Genomic DNA, 14,415 nt, shown 5'->3' with positions numbered 1-14,415 from the left:
ACATATGCAACTCATAAAACAATGCATTTTTCAAGGTCATACATCTTGGAATCTTAAAATGGGTGACAAGTTTAAGCATATCTATCCAAGAGTTCCAAAAATTTGATAAACTATCTGGTAACTGGCTATCCCAATCAGAAGATTCTTTATGCCATTTTTGTAAAAGAATTCTACCATGAATTGTGAAGTTCGAAATTAACCCTAAGGGATCGTAAATACTCATTACAAACGAGAGAGTTTCTCTCTTTGTAATCAACCTTGTGAATTCCAATCGATCAAGTTTTAATTGAAATTCGATCAAATCAGTTGTTGTATTCCAATAGATACCCAATACTTTATCAGTTGGTATTTCTTTATTCTCGAACCATTTTATTTCTGAAACATGAAGTCTTTCTGAAGGAATAACGTTGGCAAGCTGTTGCGAATTTGTAATAAAATTTCTTAGATGAAATCCAGCATACTGTTGAATATTTATAACACCCTGAACAACTTCAGATGCTTCTTTAATTTCATCAAAGCTATCCAAATAATCATCAACATAAAAGTTATTTTCAGAAGCCTCAGAAGCCTTTGGAAAATCATCCTTAAAAAGCTGTGCATTATAATTTTTCACTGCTTGAGCACAAGCAGGAGAACACGTTGATCCAAAAATCATTGATTCCATCACATATACGCTCGGATCCCTATCGGCCTCACATTGTCTCCAAAGGTATCTTTGTGCAGGCTGATCTTCCATAACAATTTTTATTTGCTGAAACATTTCTTGTATATCCCCTGTAACAGCGATTTTGAACTCTCTGAATCTTAGCAAAACACCGAACAAAGATTTTACTGTGTCAGGACCGGAAAGCAGTGCTGAGTTAAAAGATACTCCTTCTACTGCTGCAGCTGCATCAAAAACAATTCTTGATTTAGGTGGGACTTTGTTTTTATTTGTCACAATAAAATGAGGCAAATAATAGGTGTTTGGATGTTCCTGTAGTAGCTCACGTGGGCTAAGCTTACGGGCATAACCCTTTTAAACAAATCCTTCAAATGACTCAATTGCCCATTTTCTTAGCTCTGGTTTCCTAGCTAATGTCTTCTCCAATATTTCCAAACGTTTGAAAGCATTATTAAAACTTGGAGGGAAACTCATGCTTTCAGTTTTCCACAATAATCCTATTGAGTAATGTCCGTTTTCATATTTAATTGTATTTTTAATAATTGATTCAGCTCTTTCTACTTCTGCTGATTTTGGTAATTTATTAACGACGTTGACTCCAAAGTTTTCAGTAGAACAATAATTTTCAAAAATTGCTCTTAAATCTGTACTTTCATGCTCTCTAATGCAAAAAGAATATGAAGGCTCACCTCTATATACCTTACCGAAAATCAACCATCCTAGTTTGGTACGCGCTGCCATCGGCGAGTTCTCGTCACTTATCCTTCTGTCGGTCGTCAACAACAAATGAGCGTGCTCCATACCAATTAAAATCGTGGGCTTGGCGTTGACGTATCCCTGAACTGGAACATCAGCTAAATAAGTGAACTCCTTCTTCATGTGTTTAATATCCAATGTTTGCGTTGGAAGTTCAATGTCCTCGATGGTCCTGACATCCTTCATTGAATAAGTTTTTCCTCCATGTCCGCGTATCCACAGCTGTACTCTTCGGCTAGGTGATTCCTTTGAAACGTTCTGCGTCCAGGTTAATTCCAGTGGTTCTGACCGTCCATGGAGCCCAAGTTTATCCGCTACCGATTGATCCAAAAGGCTTAATGACGAGCCGGGATCAAGGAAAGCGAATGTTTCCAAAGAGAGGTTTCCATTCTGCAACGTTACTGGTACTATTTGATAATATACCGTTGATTTTCAACTTCCACGATGATTATTGTTAGTTTTGTCCTTCTCCAGATTTTGATTTTCCTTGGGTTTCTCGACGGCTGCTTTATGCAATAAACGATTGTGCATTCCCTTGCAACCGTCTATTTTGCATTCTCGCTTGCTTCTGCAAAACTTACTACCGTGTCCTTTGTTCAGGCAAGAAAAACACAGTTTCAATTGTTGAATTCGTTGTTGCCTTTGCTCAACATTGAGGTTTTTCAATATGTTGCACTTGAACGTTTGATGCTCATGCTTACAAATGTTGCACTGCATTTTTGAAGGATTGTTATGAATATTGATTCTGGGTTTTTGTTCCTTTCTTGTAGGTGGTGCTAATCTCCGTAATGTCGTTGCGTGAGTTTGCAGCCACTTATTCAAATCATGGAGAGTTGGCTGACTGACATTTCTTTGAAGCGCTTCTGTCCATGTTATCTGCATACTAAATGGTAGCTTTGATACTATGTCAGTAATTAACCGATAATCATGAAGGAATTCTGGCTTGGCCAATGTTTCCATTGTCACAACCAAATCGTCCAATGCGTTAGCAATATCGATAGTATGGAGTTTGGGTTGATTCAATGTTTTTATCAGCTCGTTCAATAATTGCTGATAAATAGCCTCCGGTCTCCCATAAATTTCTTCAAGCCGTTGCATTATTCTAGGAACATTAGCAGCCCCTATCATCAAATTTGACACGCTCTTGGCAGCTTGGCCATACAGAGCTTCTTCCAGTCTTGATAAATTTTCGAGATTGGTAAATCTACCTTCGGCAGATGTGTCCTTAAAAATGCTTTTGAATTTCGGCCATTCACGAGCCTCTCCACTAAATTTTGGAAGCTTGATTAATGCTTGCCTCGTCGCATTTAAAGAACCTTCAGACTGACGTCTGTTTGCCACATCTTGTTGAATTTTCAGCGATTCATTTAGCTGGTTCGCTAAATCAAACTTCACTTTTACGTCCAATAATGTCGCTCGTTCGATTTCCAGATATTCGCATTTGGCGCAAAGGAATCGCTCTTCTTGTGACGGCGTATGCTTAAGGTGCACACAACTAAGGTGGAACCACCTATCACAATCGTCACAAGACACCATATTATCCTTGGTGTCAGCTTCCTTGCATAAACGGCAGTTTCCGTTCTTATTTTCCACGAATTGGAACATAGCTTTTGATTTTGCCATCGCAAATGTTCACTTTACTCTCACCTGGTTGTTTGCTGCTACTTTGCTTCTCTGTTTCCTTTTGCCGGATCTGCGCGTTCACTTCTGATGACAGCTTCTAAAGGTATTTCCAAACCTTTTTGTTAATTCACACACTGCAGTTTCACTATTTTCAAAAATGTCCAATGTCCTAGTTTCACTTGAATTACCACTCTGGGTTTTAATATTCAACACACAAGGTATTTTAGACACGATTCGTGAATATCTATTCACAACTTTCGAATGTTTGCCACTATTGGCTCAAGATTTGTAACAGTTAAATTTTGTGACAATGCACAACACTCAGACTGCACTCCTGGCGACAGTAAACCACGTTACAAAATCAATCACTGTAGCTATTTATTACGACAACTTTTTATATTGTCGGAGTCCTTTCCACTTATTCTAGTTGATCTCCGCGCGCCGGTATCACTGCACAATTTCAACACAACGTCGCGAGTACTCTCCTCTCTGGTAGTTCACCAAAATGTGACGCCGGAGCTTTACGGTTTTCGGATGTAGAAAACATACACTGTAGAACTGTGGTCTAGAACTAACTTTATTACTAATGCTAAGCCTTATATATATATGAATGAATGTACAATACATTCTACCTGATTTGACTCATTATCTTTTGGGTCCCTTTCTTATTATCTCTACTTTGTTATCGCCGCCACTATCGGTGCGTCACTATTTTCATTACAATTTATGGGTCTCTTTCTTGGTCCTTCGTAGAAGATTAGTTTATGACGTAATTGTCTTGGGTAGCAGAGAATTATCAACTATGCGCATATTGCAACTAACAATATGCCATGCGGTGCGCTGTATAACTTAAGGAAAATGACAACTTGAGTTTGAAATGCAAATTGATTGATTCGCGTTCGTTACAACTCTACTTCCATAAAATCATCGTCGGAAGTGGAGCTAGTTGTGGACGAATCGGAGTCATGATTATTTAGCTGAAAATTGTCTGGATAGGTAGGCTGCTTCGACGAATCGGCTGTAGATAACTGTGGTTCTTGGATTTTCCGGCGACGTGCTCTCGGTCTTGCCCTAGCTCCTTTCTTCAGAACTCGTGGTAGGATTCGCGGCATCTTGTACAGAAGAGGAAACACAAAGACCTGAAAACAAGTTGGGGGATATGTTGTAAATTTCGCTTTAATATGTTGAGTACCGCCAATATGTAGAATATGTTTACCTTTTACCAGCAAACTTCTCAACCGCAGCCGTAGACCAGAGGAACCAGTACCACCAACAAGGACGTCACAGCTTATAAGCTTCAAATAACCCGGGTTCGATACTAGCATACACTCAGAATCATAACAAAACACAAAAGGATTAAATTCTAATCATTTTTATGATTCTATTGATTTACACAAGGCTCAGTTTAAGAAGTAATCAAATTAAACATATCATGTTAAACTGAGCTTGTATAACGCGAGATTATTTTACTCAATGTTTAGTTAATCGTGCTCAAACCGAAAAAAGTGCAACGGTCTTTTTTGCGGGATTGTTCCCATTTTCATATTCATTTTCATTTCATTTGCTTATAAGCAAGACTATACAAAAAAAAGTAACCTCCCGTGAGCTGCCCGAATAAAAAATACAGTAGAAAAACCGAACGTTGTATTGTAACAGTACTATTTAGAACCATATTCTTACAATAGACACCACTGTAAAAATAAAAAATACAAAAACAATAAGATGTAATGTAGACACCTATACCGTGAATTGTAAATAAGATTTTTACAATATATTATACAGGTTGTTAAGTATCGTAACAATATAAAAATATATTTTTCTCCATATATATTTTTTTGCAAAACCATACATTTTATTGTTAATAAATTGTTCAAAATACTGATACGTGGGTTTAAATATACCGTACATTGTATGGTACATGAATGGTCTCAAACAATAAAATGTACCGTAAATAAATTGTTTTTAATTGTAATTTCACTACTGGTTATACATTTAATCAAATGGTTTTGGAATGGTTCTCTTTTGTTATGTTGTATTGTTTTACATTACATAAACCATATATTGTTATATTATCTTGTCATTTTCCTCCTGTTAATGGCACCTTAGGCTTACTAGATTTATAAGAATGCGCTTTGGAAATTCTCCAGAGCGTTTTCGATAACCCACGATCGCCCACGTCTAAGTCTGAGTAGTCTCTGATTGCATGAACAGTTGAAGCTTAGGCTCCCATGCCCCACCAGCCAGATAACTGGGTTTTGCAAACTAAGCATTATTTGTGGCAACACTTTGAGCGGCATGATGGAACTATGCCGAGCGCGCTAAGTGTTATTAGACCACTAATGTAGTTGCATGAAGTGGGTGACGAGGTACATAAGTATCATTACAGCGTGCTTAACCGTTATTGCAATATTGAGGCACCAGTTTGACTACAGTTTGAAATACATAACAACTCATGGAAAACTGTCAAGTTCGATTCAAATATAAGTTAGGTTAAAAAGCGAACCAGCAGACGAACCTATATTAGAAGTCATTTCAGTGTTCAGTCCAGTCCAGTCTTGTTAGAGATCACAGTCATTTACACCTTTTCGTCGATATTCGGCTGTCTTTGACTCCGACATTCGCAACACAAGCAATCAAACTACCGTACGAAACAAAAATGTCAAACGAATGCACTTGACCACGATTGCGTCTTCGGGAGACGGTTCGGCTTTTGTTATTCCTGTCTTCTTCCACAATGAGAGCTGTGATGGCCATATGTGTGTTGTATTCAATTCAACAAACAAGAATAAACTAATATTAACATTCATAATCGGAATTGGCTAAAATCCATGCGAAAAGCTAGAATTAGACAAATGTCATCGTGTCAGACGACATTAATTTGGCCCTTTTCTATGTTTATTGACCTTCGTCCTACCGCTCGTGTTGTGTGTAAGAGGTAACAGTAGCGCATGAATGTAACAGAGCAAGCTGACACCCGACTGCGGCATCGAAATGAAGGTAGTGAAAAATGTCGAATGTTTACAAGACTGGTTCAGTCCATATGTTAAAGATGGCTCTACGTCAAAGATAAAGTTTGTCAATCGCATTTGATTCGATTGTGGTCGAAGGCAAGTGAGAGAAGACGAGAAAACTACCGAAAGAATAGTGTTGAACTCATCCACTGATTTACGGTAATCTGACCTGCATCTTTCCGGGTTGGCCTACATTCGTATTTCTCTCATCGCACCCTACACACCTACCATACCACACCATATCTCTTGGAACCCTGCTTGGACCTGCAGTTCTTAGGACATCTGATTTACCACTGATTTAAACATGTTATTGACTTTAAGGTGAAACGGGACGCCGTGTTATTTTTCCTATCTTGCCTCTCTTTCTAACAATTTGCCTCGCGATTTTGAAGATGGTAATCTCGAGTTCTATCGCACTGAAGATGCTGAAAAACAATCAGCATATGCACTGCAAGTGAGCATACACAGTGATAGATTTTTGTTGCAAAATATGAAGTAGAATCTGAGATTACCATCTTAGTAGCAACAGAGCAATGGCGGATATTTCCCCGACCGTCCCGTCCGCCCTTAAATCGATGTTTCAACTTATTCACTTTTTTCTCTTTCCTTTCCTTTGCATAAAAAAAGTCACAAACATCAACAAAACAAAGCACGGAAAAAATCTTAAACTGAATAAATAATTAAAAATTCACGGAAAAATAATGTTTCGGAAAAGTGAATGGTTCAAACGTAAGAAAAACAGTATGATATATTTTTACATAAAAATCCAATGTAAATGTATAGTATAGCGAGCCATTTCATTACAATACACTTTATTGTAGCTGGTACACTGTATGGTGCAGGAATGGTTTTCACCAAACACCCTATGGTCAGTTTTTATCCGGGTGGTGAACCTCCAACTTGATTTTTTTTTCATTTTTTTTAATGCAAAGAACAACAAACTTGATGATCGTAAATTGCCAATGACAGACGACAGTATCGAAGTATCAATAGAAATCGTTATCCGTCGGTATCTACACATCGACAAAGACCGATATCGATAGTTTGATATATATCTTTATATAATGTTCACGATTACACTTCAAGTTTATTTAGCAATCTTCAAGAAACGATGACGATCGCTATCGATTTCGATTATGAATGTCTTTAAAGATCGAAATAAAGAAATGTAAAGATTTTTAAAGAAATGGTTGACCGGGATGTCACTCACTGCTGGGTGACTCTCATCTGAAAGGGCCAGGATGAAGGACAATTTGTTAAGTAGTATTGCATAGCGCAACAAACACAAACATAGCAAGCCCTGAATATGAATGCAAGGCGTAGAACAAAAACTCGCTTCGGCATTTCATCGTGTGGTTCGAAAATAAGAGACGATCGCTGCTGTTGGATGTGGTTGACTATGCATGGAACGAGGGCTGGCTTGAGTGGCTTTTGCGTGAATCGAATATGTTTTGATGGTCTGCGTTTGTCGTATGAAGTGATGATTAAAGCGAGTGTCGTTCGACATTAACCATCCTGAAACTGCACAACCCTGCATACTGCCCTCCATCATTGCAGTACATATATTTGATACCGGACGCTGCTAGATGTGCTATGTCTATAGACGTTCGATAAGTGCAACATGTTTACGTTTCAGTTACCGAATGAAATTCGCTAACTGCAACGCTTGCTGCAACGGCTGACAGCCGTCAAACAACTTGAGTTGTCAATTACTGTTGGACGCAGCCAGAATGCACTCAAAAACATCAAAATGCAGCTGTAGTGCGTCTGAAAAACATCGTAACTCTGTTGAAGTTTCGTTTTTGACAGATAGCGGTGCGATAACTGCAAAAATGGTGCACTTAGTGGACTGGCAGTTAAAAAGCATTGCAGTTAAACCGTTTGCACCGAGAAAACGTCTACTGTAATTCCATTCTATGTGGCACGAAACAAAAACAAGAATAATAACGCCTTCCACTCCTGGTATTTTGTTTAAGAAACGTAAACACGGCGATAGTAAAATTGCGAAACTGAATTCCAAACAGGGCTAAAGTAAACAGCGATTCTGAAACTGATACCAATTCAAGGCGCATAGTATTGGGTGTATTTAGCATTATCGGGTATCGATTCAGGCGTAATAAAATAAATGCAATTTTTAGTGCAAAAAATACCAAATTCGTACTAGGTATATCAGGCCAAACATTTCAATAGGTCCTATCTGCATTTGAGAGGCTCTCTTTGTTCACTTTCTCTTTCAATTATTGCAATGTAATGGTACACTTTTCAACTATTTTTGCAGTACAAATCAAAAGACGATTGTTTTGACCATCGTTCAATGCAAGGAGGCAATCATATTGTGAATCCTAGCTTAATCACTCAGATCCTGCTGATCTGAGTCAGCCGCCATAAGATTGCGCCCGTTTTGATTTCTACACGGCGGCTGACAGCTCCACCCGGCGGCTGCAAAAAAGTTTTAGCCAAGGTGCACACCGTGTACAAATCATACGTGCGCGGTCTGGCGCGATCTGAGGCTGCGCGTTTCGAACGCAGCTTGCTGAGAATCTAAGATAAGCGCGACAATAATACAAATAAACAGCTGAGATATTAACGAAAGAGAGGGAAACTAAAGAGAGCCTCTCTTCTGCAGATAGGACCTTTAGACATGTTTGGCCTGATATTCTTAGAAAATCAACCTTCCGAAACTCGCGCGGTTGGACACTCCCGCCAGCACCACGCTAATGCAGAGAACAGATTTTTCAACGTGTTGTATAAAATCACAGACAAACAGACGTAACACTCTTCAAAACGACTTGGCATATGCATTTAACGATCAATTCAAATTTCATTTGATTTGCGCGATCGTTCCACCAGATGCGCTAGTGTTCGATCGCTTTGACGTTTGCCAGTGTACACGTTGCTGAATGATGCAATCGAAAATTACAGGCAATTTGTGTAGTAGTGTGCGTGGCAGCAAAACGTCAAATCGAAATCCATCATGGCCGACAGTGTCGTGCGCGGTTCTACCAACAGGTGGCAGTGCGCTCATGAAAATAACACCAGGCAAAAGTTTTTCATGAATTTCCTCTAAGAGTTACGTCTGTTTGTCTGTGATTAAATACAACAGCGCGATTACTCGAGGGTTAAGCCTGGAACACATAGCGTCCGTTCCGTCGAGGTTTGCGTTTTTTTGACAGTTTTCCCATAGGAAATGTGTCAAACTACTGTCACGCACATGCAAACGTGTGTGGGGCACTTTAAAAATATGTGTCAGAATGTGAATTTGAAGTAAGGACTTTTCCCCAGTGTTAAATTTGGCTGAGTGCTTGATAAATTTATAATAAGTCATTTTGAAATGTTACGATATAAATATGTTTTGACTTTTAGCGCCACGGTGGGTTGATAACCGAAACAAAATCAGAAATTCAGAAAATGTGCAGTTGCTGCGCGCATTTTGATCCGAAATCCATTCAAAAAATCCCTGATTTTAATTCCCAGAAAATCAGTGAAAACTAAACCAATGGCGATGCAAAAATCCGGCTCCGAGTGGGAGAAAATAGCCCAGGAAATTGAAGATGACAAACGGGACGAAATAGAGACACTGGAAGATTTGGAGGAAAAAATGCGTAAAACACCGCGGGGAATGTTTACCAGTGGTTGGGACGACCCGGATGATCTGATCGAGGAGGATCAAAATCCTGAAGGTAAGGCTCTTATTTGTACTGAGAAATGGTTTAATAAATGGAATATTCTTGCAGCTTCGTTGGAACGACTAGCACTGTGGGCAGCCGGAGAAGATAAGCTTGAGGTTCTCGAACAGGTGCTCGCCAAAAAACCGTCGGTGGTCAGTGCCGTTGACAACGATGGGTACACTCCGCTGCACAAGGCCTGCTACAACAACAACGTGGAAATGGCCAAACTGCTGCTGCGGAACGGAGCCGACCCAAATGCCCAAACCGAACTGGGCTGGACGCCGTTGCATTCGGCCTGCAAGTGGAACAATGCCGAATGTGTCGCTCTGATGTTGCAGCACGGGGCGGACGTTAATGCGACCTCTCATGGAAGTCAAACTCCGTTGCACATTGCTGCCAGTGTGTCCAATGCTCGCAGCACTCTGGTGACGCTGCTGATGGACGATCGGATCCAACCGGATTTGGTGAACAACTCTGGAGAGAAGGCAGCCGACATTGCCAAGAAAAGTGGCCTTGCGTTTCCGCTGTTCGCTATGGCTCAGTCAGCTTTGACCGTGGAAACTGGTATGCTGGATTAGGCTACGATGTTTTTGGCAACGTGATTTTAGGGCGTTAATGGGTAAGTAATCATAGCAATACAAATATTTATTTCATTGTAGAAAACGATTTTGTAATGTGTGGTGAATATCACTTATTCAGTCTAAAGCTTATTCATTTCCTAAAACAAAATATTGATATTTCTAGCGTTTGCTAGCTTAGCCGTTTTAATTTTAAGCTGTGAACATCTAGAAGTTTTTTTTTTTTTTTTTTAACACCGCTAGCCATCATGGTTTCCCATAGCGGAAATCATCATGGTTACAGGTCGCAAGCCCTGGCAAAGTGTGGAACGTTTTGATGGCTGTGATCCCTGACCATCATGTAATCAAAATCCCAGGGATACTCAAGTGACCATACTGTTGGGTTGTGGGGGTTGCGTGTGTGGGGTGCATATATTGACAAGCATTGCTATGGATCGTTAGGGCTGAGTAGGAGCGGGGAATGGATCTACGATTGCTTAATTGCGATTATACCTACTGGTATAGTCGTGGTTCAACAGTGGTGGTGCCGCTTTTCGCTTGTGTTCGGCCTTGGTGGTTTATTTAGGCGGTGCTGGTAGGTCTGTATGTACTAACTTCGTATGTGCAGTGCGTACGGCTTCAGCATTGTGGTTACTTGGGTAGTGTAGGATAATTGGGTTTGGGACTGAGGGGTTCGTCATTGATTCTGCCGACACCATTGAGTGCTCATTGTTGGCGGTTGTGTTGGTGACGATTTCTTCAGCTTTATAATCTCATTTATACCACGCACAAACTTTGGGAAGAGGGACTGCTTTGTAATGCAAGAGAGGGATTTAAACTCTGCGTTACGGATTGGGTGAGGTCATGCAGATAGAAGCAACCCAGGTGACCGTGCGGCTCGGGTCGTGAGGGATGAATGAGTGCAGTGTGTGTGGGGTGCGCTACCCTGTGGGTGCAGTTGAGTCCGGGTTGGAGTGGAAAGAGACCCTTCTCTACTCTAGGTCGGTTTCGGTTGTACGGGCGGGGTAATGTTTGTCTTATTTGTCACGTGTTGTGCGTGATTTGCGGCCCGAGCTGAGTGGTTACTTGGGGAGTATTGTGCTCTGCAATCTACATTTTGGTTTTAAGGTGAAGCTATGGCTGGGCTATGCCTCGGATTTGTTGGGCGCAGGTCGGGAGAGCTAGTGGCGGTTTGTGCTGGAGGGTTTGCTCGATTGGTTATTCACTGGTGGTGGCCAGTCGATCGACTGTTCGCGCAGCCTGTCATTTGGTTCTTGGGGTTTGTGCTCTCGAGGTTCGGGGCGTTGCTTCATTGTATCTTCGCTTTAATACTAATATTCCTTGTTTGATTAACTGACTATTATGTACACGCGCTTAACTCATTCTATTTCATAGATTGCCAGATTTAAGGGTAATGGTTCAATAGGGTGTTAGCAATCAGAGTGGATTAGAACGAGTTGGCGCCTACAATACACCAACACTAACACACATGCACCTACAACTAGCTGTAAAAGACCAGTGGGCGGGACAATGGTGCCTTCCCAACAGTTGTAGGTGGGGTGTTTGGCTTAGCTACATGACTTGGTCCGGCAAGCCCATAAACATCAATTGGTAGACGTATTGCCTAGTGAAAAGACAACGCAGATGGGCGAAAGCCAGGGGATGCGTTGATAATAGCAGAATAGCAGAATAGCTGTGAACATCTAGAAGTTTTCTATTGATTTCATCAGAACTTATGCAAATACAATTCCATCCAAACATTAAATGAGAAATTTTCTCAAGAAATGTGTCAGCAATTGTTATAAGAAGTTCTGAAGCTTCTCCTTGAAAGGAACAACAATTTCACCAGAAATTTCTGTTAAAGTACCTACTTTAGCAAAAATTTCTCAACAGACGTCCACATTATTCTAATGAAACGGCTAGAATGTTCTACTAAGTAAAATTTTAAGGTTATCTTTTCCTCAAATTTCGTCAGAAATTTACATAAATAAATTTCCCTGGGCTTAGATTATATCTTCCAGGAAGCTTTGATTTTGGGCATGTGGCCGATGTGCTTTGTAGTAATGATTGCAATAGCTGAATGTACCTATAAGCAATGGCAAACAGTTCTGTAAAAATCAGATCTTCAAGTCATCTGATATAGTTATACTGATCATGCTGCTGACTAGTAGGGTATCGGGATGCTTCGTTGGCCCCTCATTCGGCCTATCTTAACGTTAACCAAAAACTCAAACAAACACGCATAACTGGAGATCGGAAAAGCTATGCGCCACACAACTGTAACATTTCGTTTCAATTTTAGCATTTTGGAGCATTAAAATTGAATGAAAATGTCACTTTGTTTAGCTTTTGTAGACGCCATGATTCTTCGGCTTATTGGGTAGTCTATATACATGATCATAAATGGCCTGATTCTGGAACATTTCGAATTGACTTTTCGATAACTGAACATTTTATGCGACGGTCAAAGACGCTATTATGATCTTGTATATTTGTTTTCAAAGAAAAATAACTATTTTACAAATTAAATGTGGGCCGAATATTGAGGACATTTTTTTCACTATGTACCCAAATCTTGGCCCATCAGTAAAGTGACGTCAACAACACCGAAAAAGTAACGTCAACCACATTGCTTGCGATTGAACCAGAAAGAACGAACGGGAAGGAAGATTTTGTGTGCGGTGACTGTTGAAATATAACACAAAAATGGAGTTGCATTGTTTTCGTTACTAAATTAAGAAAGAACTTTAGTTTAAGTTATTTCTTTATAGTTATGTGAAAATTTGACTCCGAAAATGTAATTTGAAAGCAAGATTGGTGAACAAACAGTGATAATACTTCAGCAGAAATATTAAAAAATTATAGAACAAGTGGTTCTAGCGTTTGGAAAGCAATAGGCCAACGTTGTATCCACTAATAGGCCAATTTTTGTACCGTAGACCAACGTTGCATACCATCGCATCGATTTTTTTCAACGTAATTAAGTAAGTTCTTGAATATTTATGCTAGTTTACTTCCAATTGCAGAAACATGCACTGCCTAGAGTGCGTGATAGAGTGAAGACATCATTTATACTGCTATTAATTCACGAGTTATGGTCAAAATTGTCAAAGCGGCTGGCATATTAGGCCAAGGAACGGTACACATACCCTATATCGAACATTTGTCGAAGTCATTTACTGCCCCTATTCGCATAACAGTCCCATGTTTGCTGGGTTTCCTATTCACATGGGACTGTTGTGCGAATCGAGGCAGTTTATGTATCGGGAAAATAGAATTCCAAGTTGGTGAGAATATTACAAACTGAGGGAGGGTAATAGGCCCAGTCAGAACCCTGAATGGGCATTGTGGGTTAGTGCGTGGGAATGCCATGGCACTATACTGATCTCCCTTAGCATAGATCCGCAGCCTAATGCACGCGCCCTGTCGGATTTCATAAGCCTCGGAGATTATTACCACTTTCAATGGTATTCCCATATACTATCCCACATTATTGTCCCATCAAGGGTCTGACTGGGCTCATAACCCCCCTCAGTGGTAATATCACAGACAAACAGACGTAACTCTTAGAGGAAATTCATCAAAAACTTTTGCCTGCTGTCATTTTCATGAGCACACTGCCACCTGTTGGTAGAACCGCGCGCGACACTGTCGGCCATGATGGATTTCGATTTGACGTTTTGCTGACACGCACACTACTACACAAATTGCCTGTAATTTTCGTTTGCATCATTCAGCAGCGTGTACACTGGCAAACGTCAAAGCGATCGAACACTAGCGCCTCTAGTGGAATGATCGCGCAAATCAAATGAAATTTGAATTGATCGTTAAATGCATGTGCCAAGCCGTTTTGAAGAGTGTTACGTCTGTTTGTCTGTGGTAATATTCTCACCAGCTTGGAATTATATTTTCCCGGTACATAAGTGATTTCGACAACATACCGTTACACTTTGCCGTAGTATAATTGGAATCACTATATCAGAGGATTGAATTATCTGATTTTAAAATTTACCATTGAATCTACATTCAGTTCAACCAATCAACACTGCAAAGTACAATGGTCATATGCCGAAAATCAATGCTTCCTGGAAGATATAAACCAAGCCCAGGGACTATTGAGTCTTAAAATTATTTTG

The 14,415-nt window shown here is 40.1% G+C and overlaps 1 protein-coding gene across 1 annotated transcript; it reads left to right on the top strand.

Annotated features, from left to right (window-relative positions):
* The first annotated feature begins 9,430 nt into the window (after positions 1 to 9,430).
* LOC109419043 (ankyrin repeat domain-containing protein 49) lies at positions 9,431 to 10,491 on the top strand. The gene is made up of 2 exons (XM_019693259.3): positions 9,431 to 9,734; positions 9,789 to 10,491. Exons 1-2 carry the CDS (start codon positions 9,551 to 9,553, stop codon positions 10,298 to 10,300), a joined length of 696 nt encoding a protein of 231 aa, XP_019548804.3. The 5' UTR covers positions 9,431 to 9,550; the 3' UTR covers positions 10,301 to 10,491.
* The last annotated feature ends 3,924 nt before the right edge of the window (positions 10,492 to 14,415 follow it).

The sequence above is a fragment of the Aedes albopictus genome, chromosome 2, assembly GCF_035046485.1.
Source record: "Aedes albopictus strain Foshan chromosome 2, AalbF5, whole genome shotgun sequence".
Taxonomy (NCBI): Eukaryota; Metazoa; Arthropoda; class Insecta; order Diptera; family Culicidae; genus Aedes; species Aedes albopictus.
This window is presented reverse-complemented; position numbering and strand designations above follow the sequence as displayed.

What these genes read in the sequence shown, in the direction of transcription:
- LOC109419043 (XM_019693259.3), top strand. Translation starts at nt 9,551, where the DNA reads ATGGCGATGCAAAAATCCGGCTCCGAGTGGGAGAAAATAGCCCAGGAA. An exon ending in GGAGGATCAAAATCCTGAAG is followed by an intron (nt 9,735 to 9,788) that starts GTAAGGCTCTTA and finishes ATATTCTTGCAG; the next exon opens with CTTCGTTGGAACGACTAGCA.